General features: G+C 39.8%; 1 protein-coding gene across 12 annotated transcripts; it reads right to left on the reverse strand.

The window, feature by feature from the left end:
* Positions 1 to 4,039: 4,039 nt before the first annotated feature.
* Positions 4,040 to 22,760, reverse strand: TMPO (thymopoietin). Of its 12 annotated transcripts, none has more exons than XM_081022516.1 (9): positions 22,258 to 22,760; positions 15,147 to 15,270; positions 13,411 to 13,569; positions 11,001 to 11,101; positions 8,665 to 8,784; positions 8,444 to 8,563; positions 7,713 to 7,826; positions 6,784 to 6,878; positions 4,040 to 5,527 (listed from the first exon to the last, which is right to left on the reverse strand). In XM_081022516.1, exons 1-9 carry the CDS (start codon positions 22,528 to 22,530, stop codon positions 5,230 to 5,232), a joined length of 1,404 nt encoding a protein of 467 aa, XP_080878642.1. In that variant the 5' UTR covers positions 22,531 to 22,760; the 3' UTR covers positions 4,040 to 5,229. The 12 variants fall into 12 exon arrangements, with proteins under 12 accessions (XP_080878642.1, XP_080878644.1, XP_080878641.1 ...); XM_081022518.1 differs by having other exon boundaries at positions 7,713 to 7,823; positions 8,468 to 8,563; positions 15,147 to 15,273; positions 22,258 to 22,756; XM_081022515.1 differs by having other exon boundaries at positions 7,713 to 7,823; positions 15,147 to 15,273; positions 22,258 to 22,756.
* Positions 22,761 to 24,626: the final 1,866 nt, after the last annotated feature.

Here is a 24,626-nt window from a genome sequence, read left to right on the forward strand (position 1 = left end):
CTGATATCGTTTGAATTTTAATACCACCAATATTATTTTTAAAAATAATTTTTAGAAAAGACACACGCACACACCGCAATACTCCTGTTGCTCGAAAAGACGACGGTGCGTTGGTCAGTCGACTAACAAAAAACAAGACGTTTTACAGTAATTTATGTTCTCAGGCGCAACAATAAATATCTTAGTATAAGGTGGACCAGAGCTTTATCCACAAGAGTGCAGTGCTATGCAACCAGAATGTGGCTAAGAATTGGGTGGTTTAAATGGTAACCTGATTTAGAAAAGGGAAATCTTCCAAGTTGTGCTTAACGGGCAAGTGCGTTTCTGCCAAAAGCTTTGGAAAGCAATGGACTACAAAAGGCCATTCCAGTGGGAGAGAATTTGAGGGGTCATAAATCCTGATAGCAGTGTAGTATTCAGAGATGAGTACTTGGAACTTATCTACCATCTGTCAACTACAACCCTTCACCTACAGTATGGATATATTGTTGCAAATCTGGGGTGACAGTTGTGGGGAGGCGAGGGAACCCATAACTGCTAGTTAGGGAATGATAGAAATTAATAAATGGTAGAATTTAGATAATATTTGAAATAATGAAGAAAAGATGTCAGATGTTAGGAAATGACCTGGGGAGAAAGATCATCATGGTATAAATGCCAAACAGTGTCCAGGCATTGACCCTCTGCCTGCCCTCTGGGTAAATAGTGTGGAGGGGAAGGTTACAGGAGGTGTGATGTCACACAAGAAAAATGTGTCCTTTTGAAATCTAGAGGTTGCAAGAGAAGAACTCCATGAGCAGCTGTGAAGTCCAGAACCATCTTGGCAGGCTGGCACAGTGGCACGGAGATGGCTTGCAGGATGCCTTGGACTCCAGTGCTGCACTGCTGTGAATAACAAGCCCCTCTTGAGATGTAATGCTCTGAACTCTCTCCAAAGTAGCCCTAGGCGTAAATATGTGTACAATAAGCCATATTTCTTGAAGACTTGTCTCTGCTGTGGTTTGATATGGAAACATAACCCTGAGCACCTGGAATCTTGCTACTGCTTAGCAGAGATTGCGAGTGGTACGCAACCTTTGTAACAGTGGTGTCAGTAACAATATATTACAGTATATTATCTTAATATACCAGTCTTTGGTCCTTTTCTCTTCATAGTAGTCTGAAAGGTAGCAACTAGTCCAAGATCACTAAGTAACTGTCAAAAGTTTGGAATTTGAGGCTCTTCAGTCTATGCACTGGGCCAGACTTTCTCTGACCGATTACAGAGTTGGCATAAGATTATTGAAGTAATGTATATAAATTGCTTTGAATACTCAAAATGCTACAGAAATCCCCTTATTTCCTTTTAGTTCATCCTATAGCAGAAGTTCTCAAAGCAGCTTACAATATTGTAATGTCCACAGTACCAACTGAGGGTTTAGGACAGTGTGCCCAGTCCAAATACATTAATTTTCCTGCAATTGTCATGTGAAACCCTTTCTTCTCAGTAACTTACTTCCAGTGTTACATCCTGTGGTTCAGAAAATAGCGCCATGCCTCTCTTCAAGAGATCATACTGGCATCTTCCCAACACGCTGGAATGCAGTAACATTTATTGTGCACTGTGAAGAACTGATAGGCCAGCATGTAATTCTTATCTTTAGGTTTAAAATAGACTATCCTTACATGTCAGTTCCATGCTTGGAAATATCAAATAGCAAGCCCAGTGCATATTTCATGTAAAGACCCCTAAGAAGAGGCGTTGACAAACATATATACTTACCAATATTAATACTTGTGTTTTAATACTTTGCCCCACAGTTACATAGGATTGTTGTGTGACAAGTAATATTGCTACCATTATAAAACTGTTGCTATAATAGGGTATTACAGTGGTACCTCGGGTTAAGAACTTAATTCATTCCGCAGGTCCGCTCTTAACCTGAAACTGTTCTTAACCTGAGGTACCACTTTAGGTAATGGGGCCTCCCGCTGCGCCGCAATTTCTGTTCTCATCCTGAGGTAAAGTACTTAATCCGAGGTACTATTTCTGGGTTAGCAGAGTCTGAAACCTGAAGCGTCTGTAACCCGAGGTACCACTGTATAAATGTTCAGCTCATATGGCAAATGTGGCCATTTTGCAGCTAGTTCAGACATACAGACACGTGTACCTGACTGTCTTTTATTTTAATACTGAAGACCATATGAAGAAAAGTTACTAAGATATCCTGAAGCTGTCAGACAGAATGTCATGTCAGAACTACCTTTGTTATAGTGCTTTTTTCTGGGGGTACGCATACACCTAAACATTTTGAGAATCTAAGTTTGGCCTTATTGAGGGGCAGTATTTCAATATGAGTAGGAAAATGAAATTACCCCTAAACATTTTTTTAGGAAAAAAAGCGCTGGCAAGCATAAGGTTGCCTTAGGAGCTGGCATGCAAAAAGCACTTTAAAGTGCCATCTAGTGCCACAATTGTGTCACAGCACAGAGATCAAATTATTGCCACATTATCTTTTACATTATATATTACATTCTTTTACATCTTAAAATGCTCCAGACCCAACCAACACTTTTCAGTACTTGCAATTACAAAACACTGCCAACAATTTAGTTGGTAAACATGGTCCTATTTCAGAACTTGTAGAATCTGAATCTTTTAACATTTAAAGACCCAACACAGATTATTAAATAAACAATATTATATTATCATTAATATTGACATAACAATTAGCACATCATTTCAAATAAAGGATCTTGGGCAATATGTTCTGCATCAAACCAAAAGCATCGCCTTGAAATAAAGCTTGTTATGAATTCATTTTTCACTGGTATGTATTAAACCACATATATAGGAGATAATCTATGTTGAAGATGCAAAACAATGAATGGTGATATGCCCAAATATATTTTGGACAACTGAAATAAGAGAAATTGAGAATATAACTGGATATGATCTACCCAGATCTGTTGGCAAGTTGCTATCTCCAAGAGCCTGCCTGGAATAGATTCTATTCCAGTATAACCGATGGTTTTTTAAAATGACTTTAATGTGGTTTCCTTTGCAAAAAAGGGAGACTAACAGCATCATGAGAAAGATGCCAAAATAGTTACATGGACCACCTCAACAGAGGTAATGGCTTATGTGTTGGGCATAGGACATAGGAAGGCAAGAAATGGTTAAGGGCTAGATCCAGGTTTTCTTGGATGAAACCAATTTTCTAGACCCATTTCAATTGAGGTTTAGGCCTGGAAATGTTGCCTGTTTTTGACGGGGCTATACTACCTCTGAAGGAGTATGTAAATTAGGGACACTACTGGATCCATCACTGTCACATGAGGCTCAATCTCTTCTTTCTCTAAGTGGAAATGTCAAGTATCTGGAACCTTTTTCATGTAAAATATAGAAATAACACTTGTCATTGACACATTCAACATTTCCCTATGAACCATTACAATTTAATTAAGCAAAAAATGTCAGTAATAAGCACACTAGTTTATAACCCATTTAGAATACAGTATTGTGCAGTTAACTCTGATCAGGCTGTAAGGCTACAGTTCAGAGCGCAGGTAGGCTGCTTACATCTCAGTGACTAGTGACTTACAAGTAGCCTAACTCACTAGTCACTGAGATGTAAGCAGCCTACCTGTGCTCTGAACTGTAGTCTTACAGCCTGATCAGTTAGGTACGCTAAAGCCCTTCAAAACATTAGACCTAATAAGTATGCTTAAGAGTGTACTCCTATGGTCCAGAAGCAAGGGGATACTAGAGCTACCTTTCCATAGGCAGGCAGCCCTCGGATGCCTCTCCAGAGATGTCAGAGAAAAGGTGAAGAGAGCAAAAATGAGCTGCATATGGTCTAATGGGCATGCCCCTGGAAAGGAGGAAGGAGGGAATACAACCCTAGAGTTGGTATACTAATTTCCCCTTCTATTGGATTCAATGGATTGCTCCATAAATGTGCCTCTCTATAGCATCAAGTAAGGTGAGGTAGTAAGATAATTTTACAACAAAAGTTAAGGTTAGTTTGATTGTATTAATACCAATTTTTGATGAGACTAGAACGTTAAAAATAAGTTTATTGCATTTTGTATAGAATATGCAGTAATATCAAGATCCCATATGTGCTGCAAATTGATACATTCACATTATATTTGTAATAACCCACACTTGAAATTAATTGAAGTTACTTGATTGGTAAATGCAACTGATAACAAATTATGGCAGACTAAATTTGTTGCATCCATCAGCAGAACTTTTAACCTTGGTTGATACATAATAGGTAACATAACAATATATTTTTAATGAAAGTATGAAATGTTTTGGAATATGAACATCCATGATGGTTCAAACAAAATTCTAAGTTGGAAAAAAAAGAAATCTACACATAGAAGTCAATTTACCTACATAAAAATAGAGGTTTTTGCTTGAGAGCATAACCATTTTGTAATAAGACAGGAATTTTAAATCTGCAGTTAATGATTTAAGATTGTAATTATTCAGTAAAAAAGTAGTTCAGTTTATTTAATGTAAATTTTCTTTCACACGATTTTACTAATAAATATGTTTTGCTCTAAGGACACCTATTGCCAATTTGATCAGTGATATGACATTAAGCACTAAAGTAGAGAACTATTATTAAAAATAGAGAATAGGGTTAATTGGAGTTACTACAATTAAAACTAGGACAGATACAGAAATGTATACAATAGGTTTACATTTATTTATTAAAATGTTACAGTATTCTACAGAAAAAATGCTGGATTTTCCATTAAACTACAATACACTAAACTTAGCTGCACAGTTTCAACAAAATGCATCCAAAAATGCATTTCCCTTTATTATCTTAGCACTTCCCACCCCTAAAAACAATAGGCAATGTAGAGAAATTTTCAGTACATTATCTTTTTAATATGAAATAAAAACATTAAAACACATCTTCACATTTTACTATCACTTTTGCCCTTGAGCAGCTTGCAAAAACAAATATACAATCTCAAATGAATGTAATGATATCCACGTTAAAAAAATAAATCCTACAATAAATTCCAGAGAGATCTAAAAATATTAATTATGGCACAAAGTGATCTCCTAATACTGAAAAAAGTTAGTGATGTCCACTTATACTGTCTTGTTTATTTCACTTTTCTGATGCCGCTATTATTTGTATGCAGTCGCTGAAATAGATGAAGGATGAAGACATCTCTACAGTTAAATAGGAGACCAAGTTGTGTGTGCCATACAAACACTCAATCTGTCTTTTCCTCCAGGTTACTATTACTACTAAGAAATTTGGAGAATGGATTTCCTTGGTTGGTTTCCATAGACTGATAGACCAAAAGTAAGAAGACTGAAATAAGAACAAAGAGCAGGATTTTTATCCACATAGGAATGGAACGTTTTTTAATTGTTGGTTTCTCTGGGTTGAGATCTGCTGTGGCAACATATTTGGGGATATATTTTGATGAATAGGTCTCCTCCAGCCGGAAGTCACTGAGCTCTATAGGTCGACCAGCAGCTCCCTTGATTGGTCTGCGGCAGGTAGCACTGTTAATTAATGAGAAGTAATTATATGTTTATTTAAGGCTAAAATAGACCTCATTTTTAAAAGGCATTTGGGAGGGGATGAGGTAGGCATTTAATGCTCTGAAGTTTTACAACTCTCTAGGGAAGACAGGCAAGTGTTTCGCCTCACCGAAACTATGGATTATGATAAGGGAAATACATTGAATGAGCTTCATGATGGATACTAAATGTTATATCCATCAAATTTATATTGTTTGTTAAGATACCTGTTCTTTGAATACCAGACTTTTGACAAGCTAGCGGGGGGGGGGGGGTAGAAGATCTGTCCCCTTTCACCCCCTGGTCCATCTTCAGAGCATGCATGCCACCCAATAAAAAGGCATTCTTTTGAGACAGACAAGAAGTGTTCTCAGCATTCAATATTCCTCATTTCAAGTACTAGTACTGTATAGGATTTTTATAAGCCTGCAACTTCTAAAGCAGACAACCTTAGGTCAAGTTACACTGCAAGAAAACCTGCACAACCTGCCCAGACTCAGGACTATAACACTAAGCAGAAGACCAAGGGAAGCTGGGTAAACCTGAGCAATGTGTTGTCCCCAACTTGGCTGTGTAAATCAGATAGTTCTATCCTTGGGAATTAAAATCTATGACATGGAGTTCTACCATTTTTATACCCAAGGAATATAATGAGATAGAGGATCTTAATCTTCCACAAAGTTAAGGGTATAATAGCTGCTTGAGAGACAAGGTGCAAAGCACTGTGAAAGACAACTAACTGTACTGTGCACCCTATTACTAAAGATTTCCTCCTAGTCCTGTTGCATATATTTTCTGTGATTTAGCAGTATGGCGCAAATCATATGTTGCTTTAGAAGCAGTAAGTTCAGTATATTTACTTTAGCAGATTATATTACCTGCTAATTAAAGACTATACCTATGATGGCTTTTGATCTGGATATCTCAAACAATGAGCCAAATCCTAGAACAAATAGTCTGAGGTTCTGGAACTGACAAGTACCTTAACACATGATTTGCTTCTAAAAACACCAATTTAAATGAGATACAGCTTTGAAAGATCTAGGGTTTTCTAGTTGCTACTGATAAGCATGAAAGAACTGGATAACATATTTTTAATATTATAAAAAATAACACTCCTTTTAAGACTGGATTCTTAGAAATGTTATTATAACAGAGTCAAATGCACTGAGTTGCGCTAACAAAGCCTAAAAAGGCAGTCACTGCATGCTTGAAACAATAATTACACCTATAAATACCTAATTCCTGTAGGTGTTGATGCCTCATAATGGAACATTTCTTTAAGAATATCCCTGTCTGCTCTTCTTTCCTCTGTAGATGTTTTCTCCATGACCTGTAAAAAGTTAGACAAAGGGAGATTAAAAAAAAAAAAAAATGCACAAGAAAGCTGTACTAGAGAAAGAAAAAGAAAGCGTGCATCACTATGTGATTTGTAAAAGAATTTGGTAAGCAGAGTAAACTTTAAGAAGATTCTTGCATGGAGTTTAGCTGTTGATTAAAGTTTGGTTATTTTGGTCTGTTTGGCCATTTTTGTATCCAGGGATCTTCAGTACCATCCTTTAGTTCTTTCAACATGAAGTATAGTGTTATGTAATAAAGGCTACCTTGATAAAGGAAGACTTAAAAGGCACTGTCAGCACTTCTGTCCTAACTGAATTGTATGGCTATTGAATATAAGTAATTTTATGTTTATTTCCCATTTCCGCTTGGTGGAAAGTGAAAAACGCTGTCAGTACAGAATAATACTATTTTAAAAACAGTGAGCACATATTTGTAGTGAGATTTCAAATTCTCCTATTTGTTAGTAAGGTAATAATTGGCACATAAGAAGCTTTTAAAAGAAATAAAAAGCTACACAACAGAGATGAGTAGAAAAATAATTATTTTGTATCTATTCTGCTGACTTGGTTATATGAATTTTGTTTAAAATTTCACGTTTGATGTAGTCAGTAAGAGTTATGTGACGAAATCTTAAGTTCTTAGGTATCCCTAAATTCCTGTTTGCTCCAAATATACAAAACATCACTCAGGAATACACTGTAAGCTGAAGTGAGAAAATAGTTCAGAATTAAGTTAGCATGACATTTCCAAGTTAAAAGCCAAATGCATATATGTAAGTGCACCCTCCGCCCCTTTCTATTCAACAATCTATGTTTAATTCATTTACTTCAGCTGACATCAATGGTTTCTTTGGTGTTCTTCTGGGCAACTCTGAGAAGTCACTGATTGACAGTATAGGATCTGCATGCTTGAAATTTCCAGGCACCCTATTGACAACCTGCTGAAATTCAAATTGTTCAGACTCAGAATTAACAAAAGAAACAGCAATAAAAAACTTAACCAACCAGGTAGCTTTACATATGAGAAGCCAGCCCTCAGAAATTGATTGCAGTGTTTTAAAAGAAAATTAGTGCATTCCAGATAGATAAATTGTAAGAAAAACAGCTAATCTATTATCTACAGGCATCACCCCCATGTACTTAAGCAAAAGGAAGAGCAGCTTTCAGAGGATTATATCCAACAGCATGTGAACAGATTCGCACAATGGGTACCCCTTTCCTGCACTCCACCCTTCTGCCCCTTGTGCTTCCCCAAATCTGCGCTGGAGGGTTCCCCAACCCTCTGGAGCAGATCTGGGGCCACATGAAGACATGCAGGGGAGAGGGAATCCATTCCATAAACAGTGTTCATTCTGCTGAAAGACAGATGTAGTTGGATACCAGCCAGAAAAATGTAGTTCAATATTGCTCCTTCTGATTTTACTCTTTACTTTGCATCAGACTTAAGCGCAACAGCACATTTCTTTTTTAAAGAATGCCTTTTTTAAAGGAGCCCCCATTCCCCCTTTTTCCAAGCAGAAAGGGTTTTTCCAGGAGGAGGAAGATTATAGAATACCACCTCTTGCAAATTCAATATATTTACTAGGGTCTCGTTGCTTGAAGCCACTACAGTATCAGCTATAGGAGTACTCTTTGATATTACTGCATCATGTACAGGTAGCGGTACTGTAGTTTCAACCTGTTTGTTTAAAAAACAAAAACATAAAATAAGTGTACAATTGTCACTAGGGCCCTGGGGAGGAAAATAAAAGTCTAGATTTCAAATTAGCCTTGCATCACCCTTTTTCTTGGTGTTCTTCTTGATACTCTTGCAGACTCCCTAGAAACTGCCTGCAGAAGTCCACTTTTTGAAGATCCACTTCTCCAGAATGTCTCAGTAACTCCATCCTGAGAATAGTTCTATTTAAGCATCAGACATGTTAGCAAGCATATGGGTGCTTAATATTTTCACCAGATGACCACTACCGAGTGCCCTAGTATTTGCATCAAGTTATAGAGAAACATTTAGGCGCCACACATGGGTTCTATCCTACGTTACTCTTTAAAATATCACAGAAAACAGAAATAATTATTAGGGATAGCCAACATGGGGTGAACTCTATGTGTCATGAAACTCCAGCTCCTGTCATCTGTGACCGCAGGTTCAGTGTGTGATCATATGGCCATAGTATCTTTTGATTAAGGCTGCCTACCTATCCACACCTACCTGGAAATAAAGCTCACAACCAATGATGGAGACATAATTACAGAAATGGAGTATTTTCTCTTGGAAAAAGCACATGGCTAGGTAAGCACCCACAGAAATAATACATTTTGATCCCAACATTGACAATGAAGGGGGAAACACAAGAAACTAGAAAGAAGTCTTCTAATTCCTACTTAAATATATAAATGCTTGAGAAATGTGGTTGCATTTAATTAATGGAAGCCAAAACAGCTATAGCTTGCAACTGGAAGCAATCGATTCTATTTCATTCTTGTGAATGGTCTCATAAACCTGGCAATATGGCTCTAATGCCTGAATTGATGTATCACATCAGAGGTCAGGTTGTGCTTATTATAAAACTGATTTATAAAGAAATATGCATTGTTCATAATTCCTTGAATGACAAGCTTCAAAACATACCAAGTTATTTTTTCTTTGATCACTGAAAAATATTTATTCCCATTATCCTTGGGTTTTTCTGTATATTTGTGAATGCATTTGGATTTTTTTCATGAGAATAAAAAAAATTCAGAAACATGGCATTAGTTTTAGGTCATTCTACTTAGCAGGCTCATTTCTATAATATTTGATTAGTAGCAGTATTTTTATTATTAAAAGAAAAAGGCTAGTTCTAGTTTCACATAGATCTATTCCTTACGTGTTCTTAAGATGTATGAACATTCCAGGCCTAATACAATTCACAATAGACAGTACAACTCTAGGTAAGTATCAACTCAGAAATAAGTCCCCATCAAGTTTAATGGGGCTTACTCAGATAAGCTTGCCACATTTTTTCAAATACCTAGATGACCAGTAATAAAAATAGTTTCTGAAATGATTTGTCAAAATCCAAAAAGTAGCAATTATGCGCCTTCAGCACCGCTTTCTATGCCACACACCATAGAATCCTGGGAACTTGCCCAAAAGTATTTCTACATGCTAGATCAGAAACATTCAAATCCAGTTATCTGCAGGTCTTTCTGTTAAGAAATCTGGTGAAAGAACTGGCTCCTGCTAGGAATATACATTGCCAACTTATGAAAGAAGCATCACTGACCAATGTTAGCTAGTTAGCTGACTATATATGCGTCTCACAAGACACTCAATACAAATTGGCAATGCTGAACCAGAATGCACCACTCCTTTTTGATGGTGAGGGATAAGCTGTTTCAGCGATCCCTCCCCACTACCAGGACTGACAGAATGTGTAACCATTCCATTATGTTCAGAAAGCTCTGATCCATCTCATCACCTATTATCCTTTAGGGGCTGATTTGTGGCCTGGTTGGCTGCTCCTTTAGCACCCCTTTTTCATATAAAACAGCCCCTCTTACTAGTAACAGTGATGCTGTCATGCAATCATTTCTTGCTCCACAGCAATAGCACTTAGGGCAAATGAAGCTAATTTGCCCCTCTTCTGAAGATGCTTTGTTTACCCTCTATGGCTGTATGTTACTATTAGGAAAAAGAACAATTTTCAAAACAAAAATAGTCATGAAGCTTGTTGCCAAAAACAGCAATTCAGGATGAAAAGAAAAGGCTGGGAGAGCAAATTTAGATAATATTTTGGGAGCTCCCAAACACCCTCTCTTCCCAACAAAATGTTTTCCTTAAAGATTATAGACTGCCACACTTCCAATTCCCATCTTTCAAAAATGTGCCATTTTTAATGTATTAAGGAAATAGACAAGAAACTTAATTCTATTTAGCATAATATAAGGCTTTATCATTTTGCTGCAGTCAGGAAAAATGACAGTTTCCACTGCTATACAGCACTGAATTGCCTATAGCCCCTTAAAAATAAGCAACTGTTAATCAGTGTATACAAGATGTAAGTCAAATTTCTAAGGACAGCCTCATTTTTATATGAGAATGGTTTAAAACTGGTAAGAAACTGCTATAATGGTACCTGATTATGTTCAGCAATTTTTCTTTGTCTAACTGTAACTGAAGTCTTTGTCTTGCCCTTCAGTGGTTCTCGCTTCTCAAGTCTGAATTCTGTTTTCGGGTCTGTGAATAAATACCATCTATTATTATTATTTTTCAGGTAAAAATGGCAATTTACAGAAAAAAATTCCAAACACTACAAATTATGCTAAAGGTTAACGTGTGATCACAGCTTGTGACAATTTCACCAGCTGTTTCAATTTATATTTTTCAAACAACAACCCCCTGAACTTAAGAATATCCAGAGGTGCCAACACCAGCAATCTGAGCTCCTCTAACACAGCCCCCTTGTTCCCCATTTGGTGTAGGGCTTCCTCCTTGGAATTTGAAATATTTGCAAACATTCTCAAAAGTATTTCAAGCAAGACTTGAAATTCCAAGCAATAAATTTAACTTCTTAAAAAAGAAAAAAGAAAAAAACCACTACTGTACTAAGATATAATATTTTACATTTTAAAACTGGTTTTAGGGACCAGTACAGCTTCTATAGTTTTATCTTCTGTTATCTAATATTTTACACTATTTGCTTAATATTGTTATGGTTTTTATAGTATGCTTCAAACATGGTGTAAAGAAGTTGTGCAGGAAGCGGTATTGAAATAAAAGTAAAACAGAAATATCGATGCCAATGCAGCTGCTGGAAATAAGACTTCTCCAAACAGCATGCTCTGATTTCTTCTGAATGGGTAAGACCTGACACTAAGCAGCTGATGAGTTATTAGTTCAAATAAAGTATAAATTTTATTTAATTCGATGTGAACACAAGTTAGAAAGGACATCAATCAACAAGTATGTGATCACAGTAAAGCAATTTATGTCTTTTCTTCATCTGAAACCTAGTACTATCTCTCTGGCAGTTGGTGACAGTTTGAATGGAGGAGCTAACGTTGATTTTGAGAAGACTGACGGTACAGATACAAATCCATAAAAACAACCCATTCAGTGATTGGCAGAGTCCTCCAGAATATTACTGTTTCAGTAGTTGACAATGTGAGACTATTAAGACTATAATTTAAGAAATATTGCAACTACATCTTCAGTTTATATCATGGGTAGGCAAAATAAGGCCTGGGGGCCAGATCCGGCCCAATCACCTTCTAAATCGGGCTCACGGACGGTCCAGGAATTAACATGTTTTTACATGAGTAGAATATGTCCTTTTATTTAAAATGCATCTCTGGAATATTTGTGGGGCATAGAAATTCATTCATTATTTTTTCAAAATATAGTCTGGCCCCCCACAAGGTCTGAGGGACAGGGGACCGGCCCCCTGCTGAAAAAGTTTGCTGACCCCTGGTATATATGTTTATTCAAAGCACACACTGACTATAGATATTGCCCCTATGGCAACAAATGATGCTTAATGCTGAAATGGGCTTGGCCTTAAAATTTAAAAGTTAGGGTTATTCAGTCTAAATTTTCTCATATGCTAAACTAAGGACCTAACCGGGAAAAAGTCTTCATATGAACTTAGTCTTAACTATTTGTCTCATTTAAAAAACCTGAAATTAATATTTTCTGTAAAAAGAATTGTTAACACATTTAAAGATTCCTTTCCATTACTCATTACTGTGCAGAATTTAAAAATTATTATAAATTGATCAAGTTCTAGTTTATTATTGGATAGAAACCCTAAATACATTTCTACGGAGTAAGCCTCAGTCAATACAGTGAGACATACTTCTCAGTAAATATGGGTAAATTGGGTTATTAAGAACATGGGCATCATTTAAATAGTGAGACTACAGAAGGAGAGCCTGAAGTTACCTAGAACTAGTGCACATATATCATTATCACATAGATAAAAGTGCTGTGCCCAATTTCTCATACAAAGTATTCTGAATAGGTGATATTCTCACATCATTCTTCTTCCTGCTCCCAACCTTACATGACCAGGGTTGAGTCACAGGCATAGTTTCTTCTCCTCCCTTATTCAAGTCTACTTATAGAATGCACTATCCAACTCGAGAGTTCCTGTATTACCATATTTTTTGCTCTATAAGACTCACTTTTTCCCTCCTAAAAAGTAAGGGGAAATGTGTGTGCGTCTTATGGAGCGAATGCAGGCTTCGCAGCTATCCCAGAAGCCAGAACACCAAGAGGGATTGCTGCTTTCACTGCGCAGCAATCCCTCTTGCTGTTCTGGCTTCTGAGATTCAGAATATTTTTTTTCTTGTTTTCCTCCTCCAAAAACTAGGTGCGTCTTGTGGTCTGGTGCGTCTTATAGAGCGAAAAATACGGTAAATTGAATATGAGGAAAATGGTGATCAATAGAAAGCAATCAAACCCAGGAACTACTTCTAATCTACCATAAACTATTATTTTAACATCTTCCTTGTCAGCTATTCATATTTCTTTGGATTTATTTCTACCTTCTTCGTTGTCACTGTATTGATCCGAGTCATTATTTCCATTTTGTTTGTTGTTCTCTGCAGATGAAGAAACAATTGGTGCAGGTATGAAAGAACCTGGCTCTTGGCCCTGCTCTTTCAGCTTCAGTAATTTCTTCTCATACAGCTTCCTTGTAGTAGCTACAGAAGAACAGGAAATTAGATATCTCAGAATAGACAAAAAGTTCTAGTTCCTATATGTGAGTTGATAAGAAACTCCATTTTCCCTACTGTGTTCAGTGAATCACCAAGATTAACAGACAGTGCACTGCAAGCTTTTAGGCAGCATTTTGAAGCTTATGTATTTCAACAGTTTCCAGTTAAGAAATCCCACAGCAGTAAAGGAAAGATCAGGCTAGTATCTGTCAAGTAAGAGCTTTTTTTTTTTTTAAAAAGGGTGCCAACGTAAAATGAACTAATAAACCTGGGGAACCTTTATCTGAATCAAGGTAGCAAAATGTAGGAACCTTTGAGGATAGCCAAAACAATCACAAAACAAAATGGAAAACCCTCAGTTAACATAAAGTAAACAAGTAAACAAGGCCACATTTTATGGCTGAACGTTTTTAGGTTCAAGAACGTTTCTTGAATTATGTGATTATGAAATGACAGATGAGGAAGCTTGATGGATTCGTTTGAGGATGTGAAAGAAACACTTTTATGGAGTTAAGAATGCAAGATCCAGGAAGGGGTGAGGGAACAAGGGGCATGCAAACACGTTGGTGGGCCTCTCAGGGCCAAACAATGCATTACAACAAATACACTTACTGAAGTGTGCTGAAGCTGGCCACTTTTATTGTGACAGAAAAGCGGCGATCCAGGGCCCCAAATCACCCTGCATTAAAGTCCTGTGCCTATTTCCCATCAGCAATCCCCACCCCTACCTACAGTGCTATTTGCCCCTGAATATGTTCTTTTCTGCAAGCAACACATTGAGGTAAATAGCAGAAGAGGGTTTTTTCTTGGGCAGGGGCAAGTTCAGCAGAAAACTGTGGCCTTGGCACAAAATTAAGCCAGATTATAGAAGTATTATTTGTTCATATATACAAAGTGTAACATCAACAAAGGTTCAAATCTGGAAGAGGGGCAAGGCCCATAAACACATCTTACAAAACAAAGCCCATAAACACATCTTAAGTCTGTCATGTTTCCAAACAGTCAATGAGATAACAGCTTAGGTACATCCAACGAAGTACTAGTAGTAGATTTTCAAATTCTAAATGGCTATCTGCAACCGTAATTTCATGGTTGCACCACCTTTATGCAAACCTTCTCATTTCCCATGTGGAGAGTCTTTATTTATACCAGGGATGGGTGGCCTAGATATTGCTGAACCAGAATTCCCATCACCCACGATCACTTGCAATATTGGCTGAGGCTGATGGGAGTTGGAAACGATCAATGTTTGCAGGGCCACAAGTTTATATGACTCAAGAACAGCTTCTGCTTGTGTCCGGCTAATCAGCATTACGCAAAATGATTTGAGGTGCTAAATTCTTGTTTACTGAGTGTATGGACAATTATTATGGACTTGTGCACCTTGCAAGCATCCAAGTTAATGGCAGACATTGTAGCACTGACCAAAGGAAATGCTATTTCTGCCAGCCTGGAGGGGCTGGGCAATTACTAATGTTGATGAAGTGAACACCACCAAGCACGTGATTATTATTTTGATTTAAAAAACACTATTAATGAGATACTACAGAGTATTAGCTTACCCACAATAGGACCTGGATTCACACCATATCTCAGAAGCTGATCTTTGAGTTCTTCATTACTGAGATCTGTTACATCTATATCATCCTGCTCTTCTGGCCTCGGTTTGTCAGTCTTCTTTGTTGCCTTCTGGGAAGAGATAGCCAAAGTGTTAACTGCATTGAAGAACTAGGTTATTAAGCGTGTAAATACACAATAATATAAGCATGAGGAGCAATACCACCAGAGCAATCCAGATTCCATCTTAAGTGTTCCTGCGTACTGATATTTTGGAGTTGAATGGAAAATAAAGCAACTTCCCTATATAGTTAATCCTCTTAATGCTGTGAAAAAATACGCTACCACCTTCTTCATGCCCTTTCCATTACTAAGAACAGTTTGCACCACCAGCTAACAATTCCCAGGCCTTGAAGGAGTTTTGCTTTTTAAAAATCACTTCCTTTTGGCCTATGTTACTTCAACATTTCTGCACTGTCACTAAAGCATGAACTGTGTGCAACAAATCAAAACCCTATTTACAGTGGTTCCTCGGGTTAAGTACTTAATTCGTTCTGGAGGTCCGTTCTTAATCTGAAACTGTACTTAACCTGAAGCACCACTTTAGCTAATGGGGCCTACTGCTGCTGCCGGAGCACGATTTCTGTTCTCATCCTGAAGCAAAATTCTTAACCCGAGGTACTATTTCTGGGTTAGCAGAGTCTGTAACCTGAAGCGTATGTAACCCGAGGTACCACTGTATTGTCTTTCCCAATCATGCTACCCTAAAGACCTTCCAGGGAACAGCATAACTTTGGATATGTTTGGTTCTTTTGTCTCTATAAAAACAACACAATACCAGTACATAGCTCTGGAAGGCTGGGGGACCCTCTACAGCAGATTTTTAGAGTATGCAGAGCAGGAGAAAAAACAGAAGTCCTGTTGCACAGTATTGGATAAAAACCCCAGTTTCTAACTTTTCACTATCACATAGTCTATTTAACGATTCACATATGGAATGCCATAAAATCTTCATTACAAAATAGCCAAGGGAAGAAAATTGAAGCACATTTCTGCAAATGCATTCCTATATTCTGGAACAGCCTCAAGTAATTAGCATAGCCTCCTTGTGGATCCATGGCAACCCACAAACAGAGAACAAGTATTGTTAGTAAATATTACAGAAATCTGATAATATATTTGGCCCATTGAGATGAACACATTTCACAATCTTATAACAGGGAAAATAAAGTAGCAACATGGGACAAGTATAAAACTTTGCTTTCCAGGAAATTCTTCCAATCATTCCTATAACAGACTTTACACACTATGTGTAAGAATTTAGAAACAGAAGTGTTCTCCAATAATAAAAATCACAGCCAGAAAGGCCCAGCCAAAAGTCAAGTCTTTCTACTGAAATAGAATCAGCTATGTCCCAAGTGCTACTCTGATGGCACACATTTTGGCACAAGCATTTTATACACACAAAATTGTTTAACCATTTAAACTTTAACATTTATCCCTGTAATCTATGATTGCATCTCAAACAAATTTGTGCTAGAGATTTAGCAGACCTGAAGGACAGGAGGACAAAATTGGGCCTCTTTTGTAAAATGAAATTAAGCTACAGCCTTGGCACACATTAAGTTAAGCAAAAAGCTTAAGAACCAATCAAGATAAGATCGTACTGAAGTACTTTAAACTCCTAACACAGTATTTGGGATACAAGACCCTTCTGCTTTTTATGACAATTTCTGAAAAGAAAATAATCATTGCTTTATCACAGGGATGGGGAACCTGTGATCCTCCAGATGTTGTTCAACTACAACGCCAACCCGCCCTGATCACTGCTTATCTGGCTAGGGAGGGAATTCAGAGTCAAACAATATCTGGAGCCACAACTAAATATTTAGCTGTATTGCAGGAGCCTGGACTAGATGACCCTCATCATCCCTTGCAACTTTACAATTCCATGATTCTTTGAAATAATTTCAAGCAGAGGATAGAATTTCTAGCAGTTGTATACATAGCCAGTAGGAGGCATCAAAGTCAGCAGAACATACTTTTACTTTCCTCAGTAGAACATCTCTTGCAGTACCAAATGGGAAAAGCTGCATATAGAGAAGCACTGAACAGATAACCCAGTGGAGAAAAACACAAAACAGTTTAAAGGCGGGGTGATTACAAGACCTCCAGAGAAATAACAGAAGATGAGTTGCCAGCAAGATGACAATTTATCATGCAAAATTGAGATTGTGTCTGAAAACAAAGTGGAAACCAATATGCATGTGGACTACATAAATATCTATTTGAAAGGTAGGTTGGCCTTTAAGTTGCTTCAGCATGACTTCAAGTCAACAACCAACTGGCTAACATAAAAATGTACTTGCAGCCAGGTTGGCTACCCACAAATGCCAGCAAAGGTTCTCATCAATCAGTCATTTTTGTTTCACTATCCTGCTACAGGAGTTGAAATTAAGTAGAATACTGTTACAGATATACTCCATTTGCACATTATTTCTCCTCAGCTCTATTACATATAGTATAGTAATGATAGCTATATGTTAGCTATAACATATTAACATCAAAATTGCTTTAGGCAAAGTATATATTCTATATATTCAAGAGAAACTTCAAGTATGCAGACAAAAAAATTGTTAAATATATTTTTAAAAGTCATCTTTAAAAGCCCTAAGAGGACTGAGTGTAGTCACTTCTGTCCACTGTTGAAGGCAGTTGAGTCAGGAAAAAGGAGTGAAATGAACAAGATCAACCCCAAAATAGCTTATACCCTAAGTTCTCTTCCAGAACACTATTTCATATCCTGGGGGAGTTAGAATTAAGAGTCGGAGAATGACTACATTAAGGGGTATGCATCCCCTAATTCCTTCCGCATAGTCTAGAATTATATGAACTGCTACAGACTATTTAACAAGGGTGGCATGGAGGAAAAGTGTTCACTTATCCTAATTAACTCACTCTCCAGACCTCTATCAACTATGAATGACACAGGCTTCAACAACTTATGTCATCCTAGAGAAGTGTAAACATGTGTATTCTTTCACTCCAACTCTCCCATACAGCACAGAGAACAGATAATAGCTGCTTCTCACACAGTGCCACTCAAGATTAGAAGCTTTCCTCCTCAGCTAGTGCTGAAGCTCACTAACAGGGAAAGGGTTGTCAAAATAGTATTCTCTGGGTGTTACTGGACTACACTTCCCATCAGCCCTAGCCAGCACTGGTAAATGATCAGCGATAAAGAAAATTGTAATCCAACAGCATCTGAAGGGCACCACACTGGCAACTCCTACAACAGGGCAATTGCACTATTGGGTTAGTCTGCAGAGGATAAGGAATCTATGCACCTAGTTCCATGAACAAGTCTCCGTTGTGCTGGTGGAATGGGAAGCAGAGTTCTCAATTGTTTATGCTGCTCAATTCATCACTGCATCACAAATTTCCCCCCATGACTGGAAAAACAAAACCCTAGTTTAATATTGATTTTGTACTGTTCACATTTCATGGTGCACATAGTTAATTGCACCTACCTTCTATACCTCAACTCAAATCAATTTAGCATTTATTAACCCAAGGAAGCTGCATCACATTGTAACAAAACAAGTCTCATGGCACATTGAAGACTAACTTATTTTATTAACTAAACTTTCATAATTATACATTAATTTTGAGTACTGTACATCTACATTTTTCTTAAAATCCAAATAATATGAGGGAAATATATGCTACCAAGTTGTGATGTTTTGAAATATTCCAAATAAAATATTCCAGTAACACAATGTCAAAGTAACACTTTTTACTAAGTAAATTTTATTAATTCCCTTCCCCACCTTCAATCAATTACTGAGTTTCATTACTTTGGGCTATTGGAAAATTTATGCAATATTCAAACACATTTTGATTTACATTTTTTCCAATTAAAATTTTGAGAAAGCCCTCATTACTCTTTTAAAAATCTATTTAATGAATTGTACATTTAACAGCCTTGGATAAGTGAATGGTGGAAAAACCCAACTGGTTTACCATGGAAACTTAGCCAAGGCAAAGTCAGCTACCCTTTTAAATACAAGGTCTTGCTGATTCACATTTAATTGAGGCTCTTGCCATAGCCGCCCGTCACCTCTCCAGCCGGGAGAGCGCGCGCGGGGCTAAAGCAGCCCCCCGCGACCCTCTCCTGGCTGGAGAGGTGACGGGCGGCTATGGCAGGAGCTTCTATAGCCGCGCGTCACCTCTCCAGCCGGGAGAGCGCGCGCGGGGCTAAAGAAGCACCCCGTGACCCTCTCCCGGCTGGAGAGGTGGCTCTTGCCATAGCCGCCCGTCACCTCTCCAGCCGGGAGAGCGCGCGCGGGGCTAAAGCAGCCCCCCGTGACCCTCTCCCGGCTGGAGAGGTGACGGGCGGCTATGGCAGGAGCTTCTATAGCCGCGCGTCACCTCTCCAGCCGGGAGAGCGCGCGCGGGGCTAAAGAAGCCATAGCCCAGCGACCCTCTCCCGGCTGGAGAGGTGACGCAAGGCTATGGCAGGAGCCTCTCCGCTGTGCCTTTCCGCTGCTCCCTGAACTGATCTTTGGAGCTGGTGGTGGGCTTCCCCCCGCCAGCCCCAAAGAGCAGGTCGAAAGGAACCTGAAGCCTGGAGAGCGAGAGGGGTCAGTGCACATCGACCCCTCTCGCTCTCCAGGCTTCCAAGGTAGCCGCCTGAACGCACCTTAAACGGCACCTTGTTTTAGAGCGGGGAAACAAGAGGGGGAAAGTTCTCCCCCTCTCTGCACAGCGCCTCCTGCAACTTCGCTGAAGGGGCGCTGGGCAGAGAGGGGGAGAATTTTTTTTTCTTGTTCTCCCCCCTCTAAAACAAAGTGCGTCCTATGGTGCGAAAAATACGGTAATTACCTGACTGACCTAAGGTCTCATGCAAAACAGACTTTCAAATAAAAAATATTATTTGTTGCTTATTTTATACTGTGGAGAACCCAGATGCCTTTAAAAGAAATGAACTGCATATTTTCTCTAAGCATTAGCTGGATAGATTATTCATGATTTTAAATAAGTCGCCGATAGGCCTATTGTGAAAGTCACTCCATCAGATTAGCAACTGTAAAGCAAATTTCTGTGTAGTGCAATCCTATACATTTATATAGTCCTACCTTGGAAGTTGAACGGAATCTGTTCCGAAAGTCCATTCGACTTCCAAAGCATTCAGAAACCAAGGCATGGCTTCCAACTGGCTGCAGGAAGCTCCTGCAGCCAATTGGAACCTGCGTCAGACGTTCGCGTTCCAAAAACGTTTGCAAACCACCACTTCTGGGTTTGCAGTGTTCAGGAGCCAAAACGTTCAAATCACCTTCTGAGATATGGCTGTATATTAATAAACCCAGGTGAGTATGTAAATATGATTTATTGTCATTTTGATTTGATTTTTCAGATTGTTTTATTATGAAGCACATATTTTTATGTGCCTGCTCTTGGATTGATTTGAATGAAAAGCAGGTTACCTAAGTAAATAAAATATATTTAGATTTGGAACTTTTTCCTCTGAAGATACAAGAGTTACTTTGTTTCTAGTATTGCAAAAAATATATATGAATGTGTGTTATATACTGTAGCCATCCACAGAAACAAAGGACACTTACAGATAAATGGTTCAGTGTCTCAGAAACAAATGATCCGCAGGCACAAACACCACATCAAGCATTTTGGAGTGGTTGTCCCAAACTTTCTGGTTAGTATTCCTTTTCTGGAGGTGCACTTGCAACTTTAAATTGGGTTTACCAATATTTTCATTGCTGAAATTGCTACACAGGATTGCCCTAAAAGCAGAATCCATGAGACATTGTTCCAAAGGATAATTAAGACTGGGGGATTTTAAACAAAAACACAGATGGAAGTTGCTAAAATCCATTTCATTTTCTACATTAGGCAGAAATTTCTAGCTACACTTTCCTCTGCTCTTTCTTGTAGGTTTCAGAGGAGAGCTCAACCTTCACTACATAAAGGGAGCAGGGTCAACATTTATGTGCCCTTTAAATATCAGGTCAATTCTCTGAGGCGCTTCAACAAAAGTTTGGTCACCTAATATTTCCATATCTGCACAGCTCCTTCAACTTAGCTGTTCAAAAGTCACTACTCTTTGACACCAGACACCTGTTATTTGAAACTGAATCCCTGCTTGAAAACTTTCAAGTCATGACAAGATGCAGAATCTTGAAACACGTTATTTTATGGCTACGTTCATTAAACTGCCTTTCAGAAGACTGTTTTTAAAGAGGCAGGGGAAGATTACTTGGAAGCAAGAATGCCTCTGATCGGTTACGCAGAAGGAGCAAAAAATAGTCAAAAGAAGTTCAGCCATAAAAGTGCAGAACAGCTTTAAATAAACAAGCTTAAAAGGGGTTTTACAAAGGCAACCACTTTTACTGTCCCGAACCTCACATTCATGCCCAGTGCAACATGGAAGTAGGTTCGCGCGCTCAAGGAAACGTACTCTTGTCGCGAAAGTGCTGCTAAGGGTGACAACGTGGGGCGCCAGGGGCCTAGCTCGGATTTTTTCACGTGGAGAAGGGGCCTGGTGTAGTACAGGGCGCGGAGCCAAGGCCCACCACGTGCCTTGTTAGCGACAAGTTATGCAGAAGTGAAACCCTTCTTGCGCCTGGCAGGGCGCCCGCTAAGTTCAAACTCCTTTTAGGAGAGCTCTTCGCAACCCTCCTTATAGAAAGAGCGGTCTGCAGCGCCAGAGGAGGGCGGCAGGTGACAGCTTTTTGGGCGGGGGGAATCAGAGGGCGGCCCAGATCAGAGGGCCCATCTTTGGCTATTCCGGTCGCGTTTTGCCACTAGAGCTTGGAGCGGCACCTTTCAGCTTACCAAGCGCCCCCTTCCCCCCGCAGACTTCCTGCCTGCCAGCCTGCTTGCACTAAAGCAGTTTCTATCCACGCGCAGCCATCATCTCTCTCTCCGCGCGCGCGCCCCGCCCGCCCGTGAGGAAATGGCGCCGCCCCCTGCGAGAGAAAGCGGGAAAACTCCGCCGCCCCCTCAGCGCTCGAAGGCCGCTTTCCAGGCTCGTAATCTGCTCTGGCGCCAGATAACGGCCACGGGGAGGAGGAGGAGGAGGGGGGCGGCGCGGCTTACCCGGCCCACGGCGACGGTCGCAGCGGCGGCGGCGCCATCTCCGCCGATTCTGTTCCTGGCGACGACCGGGCTGGGCTCCTGCTCCTCTTCGCTGGAGAAGTCGGGCTGCGCCTGGGCTCCCGGCGCGTTCCTCGAGGTGAGGTGCTGGAGGTAGAGCTGCACATACACGTCCTTGCGCTGCTCGCCGCCCGGCAGGCTCACATTGTTGGCGATCAGCTCGCTCTTCAGCTTCTCCTTGGTGAGCACCGACGGGTCCGCCAGGAACTCGGGCATCGCCAGGCTCGGGCTCTTGTCGCCGCCCTCCCAGGAGACAGCGAGAGAGAAGGAACCGCCAACAAAGAGGGGAAGGAGGAGGAGGAGGAGGAGGGTGGCGGGAGGGAGGAAGGAGAGGAGGAAGAGGAGGGGCGGGATGGAGAGAGAGGGACGAACAGCCTTGCTTAACGCACCCAACTCCCGCACAGCGCGAACGCCCCCCCTCCTTCGCCCGCCCGCCAATAAAGCGCGCCGGCATTGGTCGGCGCAATCGCAGAGCTGCGCTGTGATTGGCTGCGCGGCGGAGCGGAGCTGCGCGCGGGTTCCCCTCAGAGTCGGTACTTTGCGCGAGCTCCCTGTCGCGCAGTTTAAATTCGAGTCAGGCGGGAGCGGCGGAGAGCGCGGCCCGAACGCTTCTCCCGCGACGGGGAGCTTCGATTGTCGAGGGGCGGGGCTCGTTCAGTAAAGGAGGCAGACGCGGGCAGAGATATTTCGTTACTTTCCCGATAGGGAGAGAAGGGAAAGTAACCAAGTTGTTTCTACCGGGGTCGACCCTGGACGGGACCGGGATCGGGGAAGCGGGGTCTGTAGGCGGAGAATGGTGAGGCGCCCATTGTGAGGAGAGAAAGAGCCTTTGTTTACTACATCAGCTCCTCGAGGGCCTTGTGATTCTGTTAATAATAATAATAAAAACCATTTAAACATGAAGTATTATTCTCCCGTGCGCTGCTGTGTTCCCCTTTGATCGTCTTGCCCCGGAGAAGCGGCCCGGGTGTCACGCGGACAAGCTTTCGGCCGGATTTGTTGCGCAACGCACGAAGCCACCTTCTCGCAACTCGCCCAGTTTGTTAATTCCACTTGCGCAAGGCAGATTTTAAAAGTACTCGCTGGGTGACAAGTTGTTTTATTACGTAAAAGGAACAATTGGGTTTGGCACTGGTTGCATGATCAAAGGTTTACTTAAAAAAACGTAGGTTGTGATAATTGCTAGTAATTTTACAGATAATTCCTGTAAAAACTGAACAGCCAACAAATATTAAAAACTTGGTTTTGAAATCACCTGCATATGTACCATGTTTTAACACTAATTAAATAAGTGTTAAAAATCAGTCTGACCAGTGTAGAAAATTGCAAAGAGTTACTGCTCTGGTGTAGTAGAACTTGTAAGATTTTCTTGCAGTGAACTTTTTCTTTAACCATCCACATGGGTGTAGCCAGGATTTTTGTTAAAGGGAGACAGGCTTTTATTAAGGGGGGCAGAACCTCAGATTTGTATTGATTTCCATTGATTTGGGGGGCAGCTGTCCCCTCTGCGCTACACCCATGGCCATCCATGGCTGTAATTATGAGTCATATTTTCATCTACCTAGTTTCTTAGGCCAGTATGTCTTTTTATATTTTTATTCTTATTACTTTTTCATGTAATCCATCTTAAGTACATTACACAATATTTTTGTTTTGTTTTTAACTTCCCATATCACTTGATAAGATGTAGCTCAGCTCTCGTTACTGCCCGTTCGTTTTTAACAATGCATAAATTTAAACCTACGAATATCAAATTCATGTTTTTCTGTTGCTAGGGATATAAATCCATCTTGTATTACAAAAGAATTAAAATATTTACTTAGGAATCCAAAAAGAGTTTCCACTTTTCTACAAACACCTTATCGTTAGAGTCTTAGTCTGGCAGTTAGTTTTGCCATTTCAGTATACAGTGGTACCTTGGTTTACGAACTTAATCAGTTCCAGAAGTCCGTTCTTAAACCAAAGTGTTCTTAAACCAAGGCATGCTTTCCCATAGCAGCGGGGGACTCAGTTTACAAATGGAACACACTCAACAGGAAGCGAAACATGTTCTTATTCCAAGGCAAAGTTCACAAATCAAAACACCTACTTCCGGGTTTGCAGCATTCTTAATCCAAGTTGTTCATAAACTAAGCTGTTCTTAAACCAAGGTACCACTGTAGTCCATTAATTTATTAAAATTAGGCAAGTATGTCAATAGCCCTCTTCATCCTGTGTATGTCCCCACTTCAGTTTAAGAAGAAATATGTGAACTTCCCCAACTATTGATAATAAATAGATTCTGTAATGCTGTGTAGTCACTGAAGGGCCAG

This window comes from Podarcis pityusensis (genome assembly GCF_964106645.2).
Source record: "Podarcis pityusensis genome assembly, chromosome: 10".
NCBI lineage: Eukaryota > Metazoa > Chordata > Lepidosauria > Squamata > Lacertidae > Podarcis > Podarcis pityusensis.

What these genes read in the sequence shown, in the direction of transcription:
- TMPO (XM_081022511.1), bottom strand. Translation starts at nt 22,530, where the DNA reads ATGCCCGAGTTCCTGGCGGACCCGTCGGTGCTCACCAAGGAGAAGCTG. An exon ending in CGACCGTCGCCGTGGGCCGG is followed by an intron (nt 15,274 to 22,257) that starts GTAAGCCGCGCC and finishes ATCTCTTCCCAG; the next exon opens with AAGGCAACAAAGAAGACTGA. An exon ending in TCAACACCTACAGGAATTAG is followed by an intron (nt 5,528 to 6,783) that starts GTATTTATAGGT and finishes ATTAATTAACAG; the next exon opens with TGCTACCTGCCGCAGACCAA.